The sequence below is a fragment of the Zootermopsis nevadensis genome, unplaced genomic scaffold, assembly GCF_977971745.1.
Source record: "Zootermopsis nevadensis isolate Lab colony 2312 unplaced genomic scaffold, Znev_1.0 Znev_ptg000007l, whole genome shotgun sequence".
NCBI classification, from domain to species: Eukaryota; Metazoa; Arthropoda; class Insecta; order Blattodea; family Termopsidae; genus Zootermopsis; species Zootermopsis nevadensis.
The window spans coordinates 11,504,970-11,525,086 of NW_028259139.1; the positions used below are offsets into that span (position 1 = coordinate 11,504,970).

The following is a 20,117-nucleotide window of genomic DNA, read 5'->3' on the forward strand; positions in this document are numbered from 1 at the left end:
ACTGCTAAATTGTAGGCTAAGAAATTTAGCTTATTTTTATTTCTTCAATTGTTTTATTCTCATACCCTACACCTAGATTAACATAACTTTTGTTGGTAGTACAAAATGTCATGAAATTTGTTTTGTCAAAATTTAATGTGAATTTATTTATTTAATGCATTTCTTCAGGGTAGCAAAGGCATCATTCATGTAAATCTGGAAACAGTTTCTGGTTGTGGAATAATACTGAGGTAGTCAAGGCAGCCATTTCGCCTGGGCACCAAATACATTTGCTTCGGCGCTGCTTGTTTGGACATTTTTGCCGTTTGTTTTCGTATATTGTCTTCCTAGTCTCATTGTAAAAATGGTTCAACTGGGCTGGTTTTATTACATATTCTGTACAGGAAAATAATATTGGTTATGTTGGTAATATCGCATTACGTTGTCGACGTACTTGCCTGATTTGTGTTGTAATGCTTTGGAGGTTATGTGAGTGTAATTTGTAGTGGAGTATAGTAATATCATTTACTTAAATTAATTTTGTATGCTATGTGGAGATTTTCGAAATTATACCAGCCCACAAATGGCATATTTTGCAGGTGAGCAATTAAATAATCAAAATTTATGTAGGTGTGGAATATATTATTTATAGTAATGTTAATTATAAACGTCTATAAATGTGCAATGTGTTCTTGTGACCATGGTGATTATTATGTGAAAAATAATTTTCAACACCTTGCAGTTAATTTATGTTGCATTCCAAATGTAATTATTTGTTATTGTAGGTATGCTGCAGATGTTTGGTGCAATAAACCATTGGCCACCACCTTAAGGCTCATAAAAGAACACCTAAAAGTGGATACACAGACGTTACACCACTGTACCAAAAGACCACCGTTATCCGTAAATGGATACAGGAAACCTCGTTATCTCCTCTACAAATTATGTTTTGGGGTTGGAACAGTGTGGGGAGTGAAGACATGTGCTGGTAGCATATTAGCATCCTGCCACACATCACAAACATCAAGAATATCAGGACTGAAATTTGAGGAAAATTTTGAAGTGGATCCCAAGTTTGATTGGAACAAATTTTTTGCTCTCCTATGGCCGCACATATACTATCTGTTGGCAGCAATTGCAGTATGTTTATTGCACATGAAGTATAAGTTTATGGTATTAACTGTATTGTTTAAATTAGTGCTAATCAACCTCTTTGCATGAGAGCTAATGAGGGACTTAATAATTTATGCAGGATGTGTAGTGTTGTTTGGATGGTGAAATTATGTATGATGTGATGGATTGACCTTGTAACTTGAATTTTGGTGGGGAAATCTCTTATAGAGCAAGAGGAAGATGGAGGTTACATTATGATGGATCTTAGGGAAGTTAGAGGTATTGAGCAGCAGGCTCAGTGTTGAACCTTCAGGTTCTAGTGCTATACAGTTAATTATTAACACACATAATAAAATTTGAAAAATTAATATTGTTATGGCTGACATTTTTAATATTGTGAATGAAAGAACATCAGTGAAGAGCTTCGTATTGCTTCTTTGCTTGAGTTTATTATATTCTTAGTTTTCTGTTTATTTTATTAACATCAAAACCACAGGTCAGTCATAAATTATTTAATTGACTGCAGTCCATATTGAGTGAACCAAGACAGTGAGGCCCTGCAGTACAACTCTGGAGTATAAGTGGTTAGCATTTAATGTACGGCATTTATATTTCATATGAGGGAAATCATTTTGTCTTAAGTTGAAGTTTCATTTCCTAATGCAGATAAATAGGATGATTTTTGAGTTTGAAACTTGGTTTCTAGGAACAATTGAAATTAAGGATATTTCAGAAATAAAAATTAATGACAATATTTGGGTGTACGAGAAAATTAAAAATTAGGAGCTTTGCAGTCTGCGTTATTTTCCTAATACTGTTTGAATGATTAAATTGGTACAATTCATAAAATAGAAACATAGTTTAATAAAATATGATTTGTGCGTACAGCTATAATTTACAGCGTTTATCATATACATTTTCAGCAGTTTTCTCTATTCTGGGGGGGGGGGAGTTGAATTTGTTATTTTGTTATAGTAGCATTTTATTTTGTGCATTTTTCCTGTAAAATGGAATTTGTTTATTTTACAGGGGGCGTTAGTAGTTGCTGTGTTGAACATTGAAATACCTCGGTTACTGGGAAGTGTAATTAATGTGGTTGCTAAGTTTGCACAGAATGGTGGTAGTGCATTATTTAGAGAACAAGTTAAGTTGCCAGTCTTTCGCCTGGTCTTCTTGTATGTGTCACAGGTGAGAGTCTGTGAATTTTTACCTATAGAAATGTTTAGTCCTGGCTGAGACAAGTGTATTTGCAAAGACAAGTTTAAGCCAAACGTGAATTGTCATCTTTTGGGTTATGGCACTGCTTAGTCTTGCAAGTAACAGTCTACAAGAGTATACGGCATCTTAATTGAGAAGATCCAATCAAAATTCGCTGAAGTGTGAAAACCTTAGATTTTTTGTGTAAAGTAAATAGATAATATGATTAACCTAACTTCCTCTTTATGTATAAAATAAAAGGATTGTAAAGTCTTAATGAAGCAGTTACGTGACAAGCATTTTTACTTCTCGTGGTCTCATTTCATTCTGATCTGCAAAATCCTGATGTGATGAATTAGGCGTTCTGTGGTTTTATTCAGTTACTGGTATAGAACCTTCAGATGTACCATAACCACTTTCATAGTTATTTTTCCCAATTCCTAATTCACATTTATGTTCCTGTTTGACACTGTCTGAACTCTGCAGTTGAGAAAGAATTATTAAGAACATAAATCTCTTCGTCTGCTTTCCCTCTTCCTCGACCTTCATTGGGAACTCTTTAAGATGTGTGTTCATTTCAGATCTTGCCCAGGACACTAGCTATCCCGACTGCATTTCCTTGTTGTGTTCCTGAGGAATGCCATGATGCTACCATGAAAAAGGCTGTGAATGTTGCCATCTAAATTCTTATTTTTTATTATTATTCAGGTCTGTCGTAAAAATATTTATTTGTACTCAGAAGTGTGAACTACACTTTGTGTGTGTTTGCACTTTGAACATAATTAAAAACACTACATCTTAATTTCTTTTTTATATAGGCTTGCTTCACTTTCATGTACATCTACATTTTGTCATGTGTAGGCGAGAAAGTAGCAACCCAATTGAAGCAGGAGTTGTTTGAGTCCATCATGAAACAAGATATTGCTTTTTTTGATCGACAAAGAACAGGAGAGTTGGTTAATAGGTAACTATGATGTTTCAGACATATACAGATGTATGATATGGTGTTATGGGGTGTTCGAACGTATATACTTGTACTTTAAATATGGTTTGTATGTGAACTTTTGTTCTAAGGCTGACCTCTGATATCCAAGATTTTAAAAGTGCATTCAAGCTCTGCATTTCACAGGGATTACGGAGTATTGCGCAGGTAAGAAGGAATACTTTAGGTACTTACAGTACATACAGGTTTCATTTTTGTCTATTGAACCATTATCTTGTAAGGATACTCTGGTACCAGTAGTTTTTGTTTCACTTTTATAGATAATTGGTTGTGGTGCATCACTCTTCCTTATTTCACCACAGATGACCTGGACGATGCTTTTAATTGTCCCAACAGTCATCGTAACAGGAACTGTGTTAGGTTCAATGCTGCGCAAGCTATCGCGAGATGCGCAGGCCCAGGTACTTTTAATAATAACATCATACAGCATAATAAAAGCTGTATGCAATGAAACTCTATAGAAGTATAATAATTTTATTGGCTCGTGATAAACAAATATGAGGTAGAAATTCATTAGTCTTTTGGGTGATGATGAGCTAATTTGCCAGCCATTTGTTTCTCGCTTATTTCAGGCTGCTAAGGCAACCAGCGTAGGTGAAGAAGCCATCAGCAATGTTCGCACGGTACGAGCTTTTGCCATGGAAAGTCAAGAGTGCGAGTTATTCCGCCAACAATGTGATGAAGCGAGTCACCTGAACCAACATTTGGGTTTTGGTATTGGACTGTTTCAGGTGCTGACTAACTAATTGCATGGTTTTGTCTTTAAAAGTGTATTCATTTCTCACTCGGTCAAGAACGTTTATAACTGTGTTCACAAAACCCAATTTTTAGAGCATATTCTGAGCCTTCACAACTTATTTCCATAAGATACATTTTAATATTATCCTCCCATCCATACATATGCCACTGTAGTTGTTAAATATTGTTGATATGGTTATATCATCATCATCAACATTTCCATGGGAGTAGGTCTTGATATGACAAAGTCTTCTTCAGTTGTCTCTCTCCAGGAATCTTGTATCTGTGTTCACACATTTATTCTATTTTCCTATGTTTTTACACTTCATCTCGCTAATGATCATTTATTTGTCTTAATTTTTGATTCTTTCAGAGGAATTTGGTTTACATATGTATATGGCATAATCCATACCACTTTTCTTGTAGTGTTACTGCTTTCAACTCATATAATGTCCTGGTTTTCGATTTTACCCCCACTTTTTAAATTTTTAATACTCCTTAGAATCTCCATATCTGCTGCCTGTAATATGCTTCTATTCTTATAGTCCATGCCATGTTTGAACTCCATGTGTCTTGTAAGAAAAATGTTTTGTATGTTTTCTGGCATTTTCCACTTCCGAATAATACAATACAGTATATTATTCCCCAGAATTCCAGAGTGTCTTTGTAATCTTACTTCCCAAACAAGAAAATCTTTCTTATTGCCTCTTTAGTTAGGAAGATGGAGGCAGTGAGCACTTCTGAAATGTTGGTCAGTTTCTGTGAATATCTCAACTCAGAAGACAGCGTCTTCATACTCACTGCCATTACACCCTGTAAAATTACATATGGGGTCCGCAGTGGCCGCGCGGTCTGAGGCGTGGGCCTTGTGCCGCCTGGTCGCTGGGACCATTGGTTCGAATCCCACTCAAACCATGGATGTTTGTCCACATTTTTCTGTGTTGCGCTGTGCTGTGTACAGGTAGTGGCCTTGTGATGGGCCGATCCCTCGTCCAAGGAGTCCTACGGAATGTCTATAGATCGAGCCAATGTAAAGTTGGGACCTGCAGTGCTCAGGCATTTGAAGAACGGGTCGTTCCCAATATCCCCCAGTAATATTACATATTGTAATCCATATTTATTTACAATAAAATATGTAGCATTTTCTTCTTTCAGGCAGGAACAAACCTGTTTCTCAATGGGATGGTTCTAGCAACTCTGTATTTAGGAGGGTACTTGGTATCAAACCGCCAGGTGTCGCCTGGTGATCTAATGTCATTCCTTGTGGCCACACAAACAATTCAGCGCTCTCTTACACAGCTTTCTCTGTTGTTTGGTCAGATGGTGAAAGGACTAGGGGCAGGAGCAAGGGTCTTTGAAGTAAGTACGACTAAATGACGGCAGATATCTCATGTTAAAATATTCCTACCCAATAGTGGCATAATTATGTTTTCTGTGTAAGTATTACTTAACACTGTGCTACAACCATTGATACCTGCTCCCTTTTTTTTTAATAATTATTACTATAAGTACTTCGATCTCTTCTTCTCCCATGTGACAGGTGGTTTAGAGTGTTAGTGCAAAAATTATGAACTGCCATGTGGCTGATCTGATGTTAGATGATACCTTTATCTTTTATGAACCATGTATGCAAAAATAAACATTGTCATTGCTATCAAATTTTTCTCTCCTGCATGGCATAAAAAAGTGAAACTGTTTGATAAGTACTTTATAGATGATGTTGGTCTTTCAACATTATGCTTCTTTAATGAATACTTTAGAAAATAAACATTATTGTTTTGTAGCCCACGGTTTACAAGATTTTAGTAGGGACAGAGAAACATTGTTTGTTCCCATATATTTCATAATTTCTGCTAGTATTCTGTACATTTAGAAGCTTTTAAATAAAAGTAACTATCATTCACTCTACATTTTTTTTGTATGTGTATGTTCAAAAGGTACCCCATGGAAATTTTGGATTTGGTTAATTAGATGTTCCAACTTATATTTTATTGTTTCCTATAGTCTCTCCAGCCAAATGCTCGAACATTACCATGAAATACGTCATAATCATATCTTCGCGCTTTCTTAGGCTGCTCGCCATTATAACTTTCCATTTCATTTATGCAACATAATCTCTGCGGATGACGAGTGTTGTTAAATAACAAAGTATCCATCCCAGTCATGCCAGTATTACTTATTTTGACAGAGAAAACCGTGTGACTTAAAGTTGTCTTATTGGATTGTTTCAGTTCATTAACTTAGAATCATCAATGCCTGTAACAGGAGGTAAGAAGATTCCACACCACTCTCTGATAGGAGATGTTTCATTCAACGATGTTACGTTTGCGTATCCTACAAGACCACAACAGGTGAGTTCAGGCAGCGTGAACAGCTCATGCTGAAGGAATTGATTGTGTGGCTGTGACTTAATCCGTCTGTTTCTTTTAATTTTAAGACTCGCCACCATGAAAACCTCAAATCCTACATTAGTAATTTTAGTTGCGTGTTGGCTACAGGCAAGTTACCTATCTGTTGACAGCTTCCGTTGTACATAAAAGGAAATTATCACTCCTGCTTCTTATGTAGGAAGACCCAATCAATCCCTATTGCCAGATATTTTGAAATGTTTTCTGTTACATGAAATATTATGACATGTTTTTAAACAGGCCACAGACAAAGTCTTCTTTATAAGATACATATAAATAAAAATATAAACCTGGAATTAAAATTGTGAGATTCTAAGCAACAATAACTGTGTTTGAGTTTTGTACTTGTGAGCTGATGTTTAATACTTCTCAACAGGTTGTGCTGAAGAACTTTAACCTTCACATCCCTGCTGGAAAGACAGTCGCCATTGTAGGATCATCAGGCAACGGGAAATCAACAGTTGCAGCTCTTCTGGAAAGGCATGTTGTAACTCTAACTGCATCGTAATATAATTAATTCTCATGAATAAAGATATATTGGGAGTGAAGGTTTTAAACCATTTTATTATTATGACCCACTTTTGTCAGTCACAGACGTCACTATTAGATGTGCGAAGATTTTTGTTGGAATAATTATTAGTGGGGAAAGCTGTTGTTCTAGAAGAGAAATTTGCCCTATTTCCAGTTTTGTCGCCCAAAGTCCTAAGTGTGTGGCTCTGGACTTAAAGCAGTATAAAGGCGTTTAGTGACAAAAAGTACAAGTCAGAATATCAAACTAATAAAAGTTGACACTTGCACTTTTGGAATAGACTTGGCAGTCAAATATCATTAACTTAGTCTTCTAGAATTAACAGATAGAGTACACGGTTATTGTTCCTACATCCGTTCCAGCTCACCATTTTACCATACCACTTTTCATTCCACACCACATAATTCTACAGTTCGTATAGCGTTGTTAAATAAAATATTAAGCAAACAAATATAAATTTATTCCCAAGATCAGTTCAGAGATCAGAGGCCAGTTATCTTGACCCAAGCTGTCATAGTTTCTCTCAGTGTCTTAATAAGAATTCTTCAGTAATACCGTAAAATAGGTCATGACTGCTTCCATGTCCCTCCTAACTCATATTTATGTAATCCATTTCACTCTCACCTTGATGAGATGTAGTGATTAAGTGCTCAGAATTTTCCCCTCACTTGTTTCGTTTTTTGCATCTTTCTTCTTCAGGTTTTATGATGTTGACGAAGGTTCTGTCACTGTCAGTGGTGTTGACATTCGTGAGCTGGACCCTTCTTGGTTGCGGGGAAATTGTATCGGGTTCATAAATCAAGAACCAGTGTTATTTGCTAGCAGCGTCATGGAGAACATACGTTATGGGAAACCCAGTGCTTCGGATAGCGAGGTACAACCATTTTCCCATGACATGTCGCTTTTACTCCACTACAGACTTTGTTTGTAATCTTATGTATTGATAATCAAGTTTGTGGTTGTGACTTTGGTGTGTCATGGTCCCTATCACATTTAATTTTATAAATTATGTAATATATCAGAACAGTTTAACAACTCTTTTATTTATTATGCAATAATTTCATTGTCCTCCCAAGTTAAATTTGTAAGTAAGTTTCTTGCGAACATATTTTTGAGGCACTACATTGTTAATATTGTGTAATCTATGACCCACTTATGTTTTTTTACAATGTCCTCTATAAATGACTTGCTGATGTGAGGTGTGCAAATGCCAGATAATGGTGTTTAGATGTTGCCTAAGAACCAAACACCTACCTAAGATCCAAATGCCATACTTAACCAGCATTACTCTTTGATTGTAGTCTGAGGGTTTTGTGATTTTTATCCAGGATGTTTCAAGGAATTTGTCTTAAAATAAGTTTTAACTGTTTTCTCCTACTTTCCTTCCTCATCGTCATTTTGAGTCATCATTCAAAGTCACATTCAATGTTACTCATCAGCAGTCAATACAGCATAATTGAATAACAAAATCAACAAACAAATAAATAATAGACTCTGGATCACAGAAATGACTGGCACATGGATAGTGCTCTACAATTGATTTGGAAGGTGCTTGGTTCACATCTTGGTAGGTCATCATCTGCCCTATCTGAAATTGTTCATGATTTATTACATTATCTTCTGTAGAAACCTTAATATAGTCCATGATCATTTCCTTCTACATCCTAACCCCCTCACCGTTCATGTTCTTCATGTTATATTATTTGATACCATATCAGTGATGTCATTAAAACGAAATGTCGAGGCCAAGTGGTCATCACTCTTGTTTTGTATTGGGAGGGCCTTGGTTCAAATCAGTCTACCAGCCGGCTATCATGACTGCTGTATAATGAATCATTGTTTACTGACATAAGTGTTTTAGAGAAATGAACCTCAAATCTTCGAATGTTTCCATGCACAGTGTTCATACAATAATACTATGGGGTTTTCACCTTTCAGGAAATTCTTGGTTAAATTCATTTCCTTTCTGCAGGTCATAGAGGCAGCAAAATTGGCAAACGCAGATGAATTTATCCAGAATTTTCCAGAAGGTTATTCCACATTGGTTGGTGAAAGGGGTGTAACAGTGTCAGGAGGACAAAAACAGCGCATTGCCATTGCAAGAGCTCTTCTGAAAAACCCTTCCATCTTGATACTGGATGAAGCTACCAGGTATTTACAGCCATCAATACAGTATTTTACATTTTGCAGTTGAAGATGACAGCGTTCTGAGATGTTGTGCCGTAGAAGTTGACTGATATTTCAGAGGTGCTTACGGCCTCCAAAAATGTTTTGTAAATTTCAGATTTTCATGACCCGAAAGTTTGTTTGTTTTATTAGCGTATTTTCTTGCAGTGCTCTTGATGCTGAGTCAGAGAAGATTGTGCAGACTTCTCTGGACAATGTGAGCAAAGGTCGAACTGTTCTGGTTATCGCCCATAGACTCAGTACGGTCCAAAATGCAGATATGATCGTGGTGCTTCACAACGGTGTTGTAGTGGAGGTGAGACAAATTGCGGTGTATGTATGGTTTTTATACAAAAAAAAAATGAGCCTGCAGTGTGATTGTTTTAAAGGCAAGAGCTATGCTTTCAGTCAATAGTAATCAACTCATTTCAGTCATTCAGCTGAATACAGTTTGAGAATATTTAATTAAAACTTTTAGCAGTACAGTTCGAAACTATTCTCATGATTTATAATATAATTTGATTCATCGTCTTCATATAAAATATGAATACACTATTAACTGCAGATGGGGCATGAAGTTGATCACATGACTTCATCTAGTGCTGATGTCAAAAGTTAATGTAGCTATACTTTTGCTCCCCTGTACACTTCATTGTGCAGTCCTTAATAAAGCATCACAGACTAATTTACTTTTACCATAACAAGATCCTCCTAATAATACCATTTACTGTTCCCTTCCAAACAAAAATTTGTACATACTGACTGTTTCTCCCATGCATGCTGCATGTCAAACCCATTTTATTAAATCACTGAACAAAGAGCAAACTTTGTTATGCTTCTTGTTATTTAACGTACTGTATATATCCTGAAATAACACCTGTTTGTCTTCTGTTTTCAGATGGGCACTCATGACTTCCTGAAAGTACAGAGGGGCTTCTATTGGAATTTGATTAGGCAGCAAGAAATGTCAGAAAATATATCTCGGGCTTTAGGCTAAACCAATGTTGTGTACAGTGAATATACTATTTACTAGTAATATACTATTGTTCTTAATGTAGGTAATTTTTTATTGTCTGTGTATTTAGCAGCTTACCAGCTCTTTGAGATTTTAAGTTCTCTTCAGGGCCATAATGTCATGTGACCGTGAACATGGAGGTGATAACATTCCTTCAAAATGTTGGTAACCACCTACAAGGCCTCACAGTGTCACTACCCAGAAGACCACAATTCACAGCTTCAATGCTGTCAGAACCTCAAATCTCAAAACTTGTAAAAACTTTTAATGTAAAATAAGGGACATTAGGATACAATGTTTTATTTTGATATGGGAGCAATATTTGCAGGCTCTGAAATTACACTTAATCAAGTATTGAGGTGCAGAATATCATTGACTTTCTTTAAAAACCATTTATATTTGTAGGATTGGGTTTTAACGGTGGTGAGTCCGAAGATGGCTGTCTTCTGGGTTGTAGTGCCATGTAGTCTGGAGGCCGTGATGATGGAGGAAGTGAGGACCTCAGAAACATTGATAAACTTCTGCCAGACTACACAGGGCTACAACCTAGAAGACAGCCATTGCCATCTATGTTTGAGTCACTCAGTTTTTCAGGAGACACTGAAAACATGTTATAAATTATAATATACAGTATGTAGTTGTACATATTGGCATGGTTGCTAGGGACACCACAATCAACAGTACACTGACATAGTACCATATTTAAAATACATGTAGAAGATATGTAATTATAACCTCTGCCAAAATTTTCCTTCTCCATATTATGAAAAATGAGTTTGATTTCTCCAGAATTCAGTTCATCTTGTGTGTTGAAGACTGATGAACATATAATCAGAATAAGTCCTATTTAATGACACTGTATCAGGTTTTAAAAATTCCAATTCGTTTCTAAAAATGTCTTTTAATATGTATTTTGTCACTACACAACATTTTACAGTTTCTATGGTCATATTTTTTAGATATCTTACAGCCTATATTATGAATTAAATTACTGTACTATATTTTATTTGTGGTGATACAGCCATGTAGAAATAAACATGTCCTCTTCCAATTTTTTTGGCTTCTCATTTACAAGAGATTTTTGTGAACAAGTTTCGATATTTTTAACTTTGAGGTTAATTTTACATGCAGCTTTAATAATTTTGTTCTTTATTAATTATATGAAAAAATATGTGGACTGGAAAACAAAACAGTTTGGTTTTTTTCATGGATATTGTGTCATATAGACTGGTATAAATTTACCAATGTTTCAGAGGTGAATAATACTACCTCCATCATCAGGGCACCCTGGTGATTAAGGCAGTAAGCACTTTGAAATTGATTTAAACATATACCCCCTTCCCATGATTTTTCACATTTACAAGCTCTAAGTAAAGGTTCAGTATATACATATTCAGTTTTAGACCTTCATTCCACATAGAAAATGGATACAGGAGAATGGTAAGTGGAAATCATATGTCTGATTTTAAGAAACCAGAACCACCATACAAATAACAAATTAACGTTACTCTTTGTGTTCATTAGTTCAAGTCCATTCTTGATTTTTCTAATGTTGCACTTCAAAATGTCTGCAGACAATGCTAGTATTAAAGACCATACAGCAAGTAGACAAGATGACAATCTTGCAGTTGGCATTCATGTTGGAGTGGGGACTTCGTGACAACTAGTTACATGCTGCCAATCTTCCAGTACGAAATACATGGATGCTGCATTTGTAATAAGTATCTCAAGAAATATTGCATTCTTAGGTAATGTGTTGTGAGAAATACGCATTTTCTTACTGAGAGTGGCTTGAAGAATATATACAGTAATCCAAGTGAGATTATCTCGGAAAATAAATTTATTCATAATGAGTGTTTCTCGAGAAATACATTGGATTCTGAGTGGTAGTACCTTGAGAAATGCAATGGTACTATCTGAGAGCCTACAATAGAGCCAACCCATGCACCATCGGCACGGAACACCATGCTGCACGCCCTGAGCGACAAAGAAAATGACGATCTTTTTATCAAAGGATTAGGACATTGGAGGAGGTAGAGGTAATTGTAACTAAGGTTATTTTCGTTTCCCTGCAACTGTAATGAAAATAAAGATGTTCAAAATAACATTTACGTTCCTGCCACAGGTATGAAAATATTTATGATGACATGTTATGGTACTGCTTGTGCTTCCGCTTCCTTGCCGCTGCTATGAAAATAATGATGTTAAAAATTAGGAAGCATGTTTACCTTCTCACCTTTCGTAATATCCTGATACAGAAGTTCTCCGAAAACACCGGGCCGTCGTCGCCTGTACGTGGAAGGGCAAATTAGCCCGGCCGTTCCGTTGAAAATCTACGATCATTTGCTTTTTGTAATTGGTTTGTGTTGAAACAGTATGGTAAGTCAAGTAATTTGGTACCTGGTAATTGTGATTAATTTAGTTTGCAATTCCGAGTACACTAGGTAGATGTCGACGTTCCGGAGAAAATGCTATCTATCTCCATTGCCAGCAATGAAGCTAGAGACACTCATTATGAATACAGAACCCACGTATTTCTGAGGGCATTAAAGCATTCTGCATGTATTTAACGGACAACCAGACTTAATTTCTGCTTATTTGTGATTGTGTTCAAATAAGTTTCAGGAAACACAGTATGGAACACAATTGTATGAAGTGAGAACAATTTTCTATTCAGTTTTTGTTTTTGGTTTCCATTTATTAGTGGTAATTTTCCATTAGCCTTCACTCTTTATTTTTTGTACCAGAGAAATTCTCCTAGAAATACTGGTTTGACATTAATCCTTGTTAATTTTCAGACATGTTATGGATGTAATTAGTCCATTTCCTTATTTTGAATTTTATTACTTCTAGTAGTGTCACAGAACAACTTCACTGCTTGATACAGTTTTCTTCAGTAAACAGTAAATGACTGTTATAATTTAAACCTGAAAACAAAAGTTTCATGAGAAAGTTCAAGAGCAGTCTCAAACAGGTTTTCATATCACAGATTACTGTAATGTTGAAGCATAATACGCCATAAAGATTGTACCAGGTAGATGATTGTCATTTTACTTTTCTGTTTTTTCTCCCTTGTGATGAGTCTCCTTTTCTGCAACATATTGTGTTTCTTGTTTTACTGTTTTGTCTATGTTTTGATGTGGGTGCAATTTTTGAAGTTCATCAATGTGTTTCTTTTCAGCGGGTGAATTCCACTCCTGTAGCTCAGACGATGACAAAAGTATATAGAGGATTCCTGGTACCAGCAGCATTATTGTTGATATGATGAATACCAACTGCCATTGTTCTACAGTTTGCTGTAAGTCCAATAAGAATTTTTAGGACAACATTGAGCACGTCTAAGAATGAAATACTGAGGGGGATATTTTTACCAAAGAGAGATGACTAGAGAAAATTATAATATGAGGATCATTATAGTATGTATTTTTCCCTAATATTGTTAGGGTGGTTATTGGGAAGAATACAAGGAGTTGAACATGTAGCATGCACCAAAAAATTGCAAATTATAAATGAGTACAAAGTTAGCTTACAAAACCTGAAGGTAAATGATAGTCTGATTAAGATGAGTAATTAAATTAATAAATTAAAACTCTGGTACTTACATTTTGAAATGTGAGGTAACCAACAATGATTGGTGATATAAATCCTGGAATAACACTTATCATATTGCTTATTCCCAACATAATACCTGCAACAACAACAACAGTAGAAATAGTAACAATAATAATAATAATAACATAATAAAAGAAGACAACAATAAAATGAAAAAAAAAGCTAACAGTTTGTAGACAGCATCACCCAAAAGCAGACATTTACCACTTACATGTATCCAGAAAAGAGGGAGGAAGAGGATTTATGCAGGTGGAAGGAGCCAACATAGCATAAATTATTACATTGGTGGAATATGTAGAAAATAAAGATAATTTACTGATACAAATTGTAAGGACACACCTACGTAACACAAACTTAACATTGCTGCAAACAGTTAACAAATTTAAGGAAACCTTTCAAAGTTAAACTAAGAAAATAAGAAACACAACAGTTATGAATATAAAAGGAAAATGAAAAGAAAAAGGATACATGAACAATTTTCATATAGCTTATATAAAAAGTTGTGGATAAGGAAAGGTCATATCATTGGCTGAAGTTCAGACAGATTAAGTGATTAACAGAAAGTACAGTTGTGGCAGCTTAGGATAGGACAATCAGCACAAAGTAAGTTTTTTTTCTGCCCCGCTACACTCCATGTAGGTCATTTCGAGGGATTGGAGGTATAGCTCCTACTCTTTCTTGACCTCGGCACCAGATGGGTACCCATTGGACAGGAGGCTGGCTGGGCCCCAGAGCTGGTCTGGACGCAGAGGCTAGAGGAAAAATCCTCTGCCCCTGTCGGGGATCGAACCCCAGTCATCCAGCCCGTAGCCAGTCACTATACTGACTGAGCTATCCCAGCTCCTGCACAAAGTACTTAAAGAAAATAAATTTGAAAGTAGACGTCAACTATGTAAAGAATACAAAGCTGGGCTATGGAAGAAGCATTGTTAAAATTTATTATTTATTTGTTCCAAAACATTGTGTATGCTTTTCTGAACAATATAACGACTGTTCTGTTGCTTTTGGCAGACTGAGGAACTCACTTGCAAAGTTTGGGCTGATATCAATGAAGCTTGCAAGGGGGCCTGTAGACACAGCGCCACTCATTCCAGTTGCTACTGTTGAGTATACAATGGCTGCTGTGGCATTACAACCTGAGAAGGCAAGTCCAAGCATGAAAAATCCCTGGCCGATGCAACCTGAAAGAATATCAAATAATGAAATAAGGAAATAAATATGCATCAGACTTTGCAGATACTTGGGAATGAGTACAATATTGGGCATGATGAGATTCTAACACTGGGACCAGTCACTTTACAGAGTCACTTTGGGGCATGAACACAAAAAACAGATTTACCGAAGGAAATTAATTTTCTGGCAGCAGAACCTGAAGATTTAAATTGATAATACCAAAGCCTGTGAACATTTATTATTTCTTTCTGGATGTCAGTGCTCTAATAATTACAAAGAACCTATATAATTTCTGTGGTTATTTTTATATAGTGTTAAGGTTCCCCACTCACTGAATCAACAGGAATTATGCATACATACATGCAGCAGCAGCCATCTTTCGAACATTAGTGCGTGACATGAAATCATTTCTCAGCAGGTAGTCTCCAAGAATTGACATCAGAATTGCTAAGAACACACGAACCAAATGGGGCATTCCTGAGAGGAAACCTGTCTGAAAAACATAAACAAATGAAAGTACCTGTAAATTTAAATTTAAAAGTGTGTTGCATATAACGTTTTATTGAACATAGAAGACACATCGGAAGGCCGAACAGGCAGGATAATATTACTCACCATTCGGATGTCCCAGCCATGAATTTGTTTAAAGTATGTTGGGGCCTGGGTCATCAGGGTGAACAATCCCCAGATGTTTCCCCATTGTGCCAGAATATTCATCCACACAGGTCTCGATAGTAAAATTTTTTTCCAAGGGGTTGGTAACTTGAAAAGAGAAATATCACTACCCATTATAGTGACAAAAATATGTCATCAGAAAATATATATCTGCTCGGTTACTGACTCCAGTTTTTCCATCAGTTGTAAATTCAATATAAGAATATTTTTAGAAATTTATGAGTTGTAACATACAATGTTGTCCAATGTGTATCTCGCATGTTGAATTTCATCACGGGATATAACACATCTGAGTGAATAAGTTATTTTGCAGTTCGAATACAGCAGTAAGAGTCAAACCGAATGGGACTTGGGTTGCAGAGTTTGTCGACTAATAACACGTAAGCTCTCTTCACGGCAGCTGTTCCACAATTTGCCGGGGTGCTTTAAAAAAATATCACTGCAGAATGCTGTTAAAGTTTCTATTAATTTGGAATTACATGATGATAATAGTGATAATGATGAATCAGTTGATGTCTTATGGATTAGATTTGATTAAGTTTATCAGAATTGTAAACTGAGGAAACCTCATCACGCAAAGGTTCTGCAAATGGTAAGAACCCTTACCCATCAAAGTAGGGTATTGGGAAATTATTTTCTATGGGGTGAGCCAAGATAGCTCAGTCAGGAAAGTAGTTGGATGTGTATTTGAAATCCTGGGCTTGATTCCTAATAGGGACAAGTTTTTTCTGCTGTGGCACTGTCCCCACAACTTTCTCGCTGCAAATAAAATGTTAGCTGAAGCCTGAAGCTGACCACTCACATTCATCTATTGCCAGTGTTAAGAATGGATGAAACTTTACCTCTCCTTCCTCTGCATGTTTTCAGTGATTGATGGCTAGGTACACAGAAAACTTCGCTTTTCCTTAAAAATTACAATGGGTGCAAGGTGCACAAAAAAATTGAGTCCTTACACGTGTCTTCTCATCAGTGACAGTCTTTCCTAGTTTGTTCAGGATATAAGTCTTTTCCTTCTCAGAGATGCGTGGATGATGCGCAGGGCTGTCATATACCAGAAGCCACCACGCGATGAACCATATTATTCCAACCACGCCAGTTACATGGTAAATTGCTGGCCAGTCAAACCAGTTGATGAGAAGACCAAAGAGGGGATAGGTTATGGCAGCTCCTATAGAACTACCTGAAAGTGATGAGATTGATTGATTATTTTAGATTATGTAATGGTACTTTTTCAAATGCGTGTGTTATGTAGTATTATGGTAGGTTGATTGATTGATGAAATGGGATGGATGTGGATAGAACATGTTGTGGATTTTAATGTACCGTTCCAACATTTATCTGGAAGGACTATTGCAAAATCGTGAAACAACTCAGTCACAGACGCAGATAGACATGATACCATAACATCTGTAGTGTGTTATAAAATACGGAAAGCAGTTAAAAATACCTTAGATCTAGTTTTTGTTTAGCGTACCCATGTAAGCTGTGACGAATTTACTGCGTTCATTTGGTGGAATCCAGTTTGCTGCCAAGTGATGCATTGCAGGCCATGTTGTTCCCTATGATAAAAAAATCTTGTATTTTATTTAATATATATTATTTTATACTTCAGGTCTGTAAGAAAGCACACCTATATTGATAACAACTTCCATTTGTCAGGCGTTCCTTTTATTAATATGTGTTTTATATATAAAGTCATAATTACTTATGATTTACAGTAATACACACTTGCAATCTCCGTGATGCAGTTTCTTTAATGAGAAGGTTTATCACCATGTTTACAAAAGCTGGACCCTGAAGTTAGCCATTTGAATTCATTCCACATTGTCACAACCAATTTCTCTAACATCTATGATAACATTACCTTCCCATATATCCCTATATCTTCCAGGTGGTCTCTTGTAATAAGGTTTTGGAACTAAAATGTTGTATGCTTCATTTCTCCATGCTACATTATATGTCAATATCATCTTCATCAAATCACCAAGTGGCATTAGGCAAAACATATGTAATATGAAGCTCTTCGATATATACAGTAATTCTTTCCGTTTGTATTTGTTAAGCCCAAATATTCTCCTCAACACTTTGTTCTCAAATGGCATGACATGTACACTGGCTGTTTTAATTCACTTTATTGACAGAGCTGTTTGGCTGATAACTTGTGATTATATATAACTGTCTGGTAGAAGCAGACAGATGTTTCAGTATGTTTACTGCTTCGACGATCAAAGTGATGATGAAGGTATTAAGCACCTCTGAAATGCCGTTAAGTTTATACAAGACTACGTGGTGCAACACCCTCGAAGACAGCCACCTTCATATTTGCTGCTGTGAGAATCTGAAATCTCACTTTTTCCTTTCCATTTAATCTTGGAACAGACCCAAAAAAATTGTCAATTAAAATGTGAAAAGGTATTATATGTAGATTTCTGTCTTCTGGGTTGTTGCGCTGTGTAGTCTGGTCGATGTCAACCAATGTTTCAGAGGTCATACTGCCTCCATCATCAGGGCGATGATGATGGAGGCAGTATGACCTCTGAAACGTTGGTAAACATCGACCAGACTACACAGAGCAACAACCCAGAAGACAGAAATCTTCATACTAAGAATCGCCCTGATGACGGAGGCAGTATGACCTCTGAAACGTTGGTAAACATCGACCAGACTACACAGCGCAACAACCCAGAAGACAGAAATCTTCATACTCACCGCTGTGAAAACCTCAAATCTTACGTATTATATGTAATTTTGCTGTGCTGTCTTGCACTACTAATTAAATTACTAACTTACTCTAAGGGTGTAGGATAAGACATTGATGCCATGAGGCTGTAAAGTGTTATTCTTCTGTACTGAAATATCCTGGAAAAAATGGTTCTTTGAGGAACCATACTTACAGCAATGAATCCTTGAAGTGCTCTAATGAAAACGAGAGCTCGATAATCCAGTCTTGCACATAGCGGAATGAGGAAAGAAAGCAAGCATGGGACACCATTTGCAAGTCCAAATACCAGTTTTGTGCCATAGCGCTGTGCTAACATTCCGCCAGGTACTTGGGTAACCCAGAACAACCAGAAGAAACTGCCAAGAATTAAACTTTGCTGCTTCTCATCCCAGTCATATCTTAACTGCAAAAACACATGTTTACGATCTCATCATTACGATGATGAATGTTACCATGCAGTGATAATAATTGAATTGAATAATACTCCTGCTTCATATTTGATAGGTTGGCTGGGAGACTTTGCGCTTATCATGGTTTTAGGTGGTTTTCCTCCAGTCAAATATTAGAGTAATACCTTCAAACAGGTCTGTACGTTACCACGTGAAACAATGGCTGACTCGTGGTGAAGCTGCTTTTGTATAATTATCTATTATACTTTGAATTGAGTTACTTCATGTGCATTAATTACACTATTTTTGTAAAATGTCAAATTAACCCAGATTTTAACTAATTTTGTATATAATTATTATGGTTATGATAATAATGTGTTATAAATAAAAACAGTAATTGGTTCATGCATTTTATGAAGGATTTTAACAAGTAAAGTAGTTCATAAGTACCATGGACTTTGATGCTATGTAAACAGTAGGCGTAGTGACTGTACTTTTTTATGATTTACTTAGCAGCTTACCTCATCAGAAAGGTGCAGTGCTGTTGTTGTGATGTTAGTGCTACTATTGTAAGAACTTTGTGATGTTAGCGAGCGGATGCACACACTAGAATGAGATGTATTGTCCAGTTTTGGTGGCCGACTCTTCACCATAGATACAATGCCAATATTGACATTCAGTCTGAACACATAATTAACTGCGAAGCCTGTGAATACCAAGTACCACAGGATGTCCCGCTCTGGCATGCATCCTGTGAACAGTGAACAAGCAAGAAAATCTGTCCAAGTAATGTCTGGTAGCAGAACCAAAAGTTCCACGATTTTCACATACCTCGCATCCTCACAACCTCATAACATCGGTCTTAATGTATTCGTCCCATTTCCTTCTTTGGTTTTGCTTTCTGAGAGATTTCTGCACTAAAATTCAGTATGTATTTCTTGTCACCCTTCTAGATTTCACTGATTTGACAATACTGTCCCCTAAATGGTCTGTTTTCTTGAAGTTTACTTACTGAAATGTTGTATTTTTCAATTTTCTCATGCATACCGCACACCCCACTCATCTCATAAAACTCTTAAAAATAGTTTTAATTTAGACTGTGAATAAAATACAAATTCTTGAACGATTAGGACCGGTATTATGTATCACATTACCTGCCATGTTTCTATGAGAGTAATGGATGTGATGGAGTGAAACAAAATTAGAATTGTATTTTTCACAAGATCATGGTGAATTGCTTGCGTACTGCCTTCAGACAAAACAAGTACTGTGAATTGGGTCTCTTATCAGGATTCACGTCAACAAGACGCTATTGTTTGTCTTTGTTGTTTTAACTTTATTTGCGTGCGTAATTAAGAACTGTGTTCAAGGGGAAATAATTTATTAGTGACAATTCAG

General features: G+C 36.2%; 3 protein-coding genes across 7 annotated transcripts in view; 2 read left to right on the plus strand and 1 right to left on the minus strand.

The window, feature by feature from the left end:
- The first annotated feature begins 173 nt into the window (after positions 1–173).
- Positions 174–11,202, plus strand: LOC110828633 (mitochondrial potassium channel ATP-binding subunit). 2 transcript variants are annotated; one of them, XM_022061504.2, is made up of 14 exons: positions 174–578; positions 765–1,119; positions 2,122–2,280; positions 3,108–3,253; positions 3,364–3,439; positions 3,553–3,693; positions 3,865–4,023; positions 5,351–5,389; positions 6,262–6,381; positions 6,815–6,918; positions 7,667–7,841; positions 8,940–9,118; positions 9,302–9,449; positions 10,032–11,202. In XM_022061504.2, the coding sequence occupies exons 1-14, from the start codon at positions 529–531 to the stop codon at positions 10,128–10,130; spliced, it is 1,950 nt and encodes a 649-aa protein (XP_021917196.1). In that variant the 5' UTR covers positions 174–528; the 3' UTR covers positions 10,131–11,202. The 2 variants fall into 2 exon arrangements, with proteins under 2 accessions (XP_021917196.1, XP_021917195.1); XM_022061503.2 differs by having other exon boundaries at positions 179–578; positions 5,186–5,389.
- Positions 11,203–12,971: 1,769 nt separating this feature from the next.
- NaPi-T (Na[+]-dependent inorganic phosphate cotransporter) lies at positions 12,972–20,000 on the minus strand. Of its 2 annotated transcripts, none has more exons than XM_087344274.1 (10): positions 19,874–20,000; positions 19,241–19,470; positions 18,503–18,733; positions 17,083–17,167; positions 16,562–16,788; positions 15,549–15,695; positions 15,294–15,426; positions 14,786–14,941; positions 13,751–13,836; positions 12,972–13,444 (listed from the first exon to the last, which is right to left on the minus strand). In XM_087344274.1, the coding sequence occupies exons 1-10, from the start codon at positions 19,878–19,880 to the stop codon at positions 13,199–13,201; spliced, it is 1,548 nt and encodes a 515-aa protein (XP_087200400.1). In that variant the 5' UTR covers positions 19,881–20,000; the 3' UTR covers positions 12,972–13,198. The 2 variants fall into 2 exon arrangements, with proteins under 2 accessions (XP_087200400.1, XP_021917199.2); XM_022061507.2 differs by lacking the exon at positions 19,874–20,000 and having other exon boundaries at positions 12,972–13,075; positions 13,180–13,444.
- The window catches only part of MFS17 (Major Facilitator Superfamily Transporter 17), a 34,809-nt gene continuing 28,024 nt past the window's right edge, over positions 13,333–20,117 (plus strand). For 2 of the 3 annotated variants that reach the window (XM_087344275.1, XM_087344278.1), the window contains exon 1: positions 14,777–14,904. The gene's annotated coding sequence lies outside the window, so the exon portion shown is untranslated. Of the gene's footprint in view, positions 13,447–14,776; positions 14,905–20,117 lie in introns of those variants that run through there. The other variant, XM_087344276.1, reaches the window with a different exon arrangement.

What these genes read in the sequence shown, in the direction of transcription:
- LOC110828633 (XM_022061503.2), top strand. Translation starts at nt 529, where the DNA reads ATGTGGAGATTTTCGAAATTATACCAGCCCACAAATGGCATATTTTGC. An exon ending in ACAAATGGCATATTTTGCAG is followed by an intron (nt 579 to 764) that starts GTGAGCAATTAA and finishes TTGTTATTGTAG; the next exon opens with GTATGCTGCAGATGTTTGGT. An exon ending in ATACTGGATGAAGCTACCAG is followed by an intron (nt 9,119 to 9,301) that starts GTATTTACAGCC and finishes ATTTTCTTGCAG; the next exon opens with TGCTCTTGATGCTGAGTCAG.
- NaPi-T (XM_087344274.1), bottom strand. An exon ending in CACTTCAAGGATTCATTGCT is followed by an intron (nt 17,168 to 18,502) that starts GTAAGTATGGTT and finishes TTTTTATCATAG; the next exon opens with GGAACAACATGGCCTGCAAT. An exon ending in AAAGATGGCTGCTGCTGCAT is followed by an intron (nt 14,942 to 15,293) that starts GTATGTATGCAT and finishes ATATTCTTTCAG; the next exon opens with GTTGCATCGGCCAGGGATTT.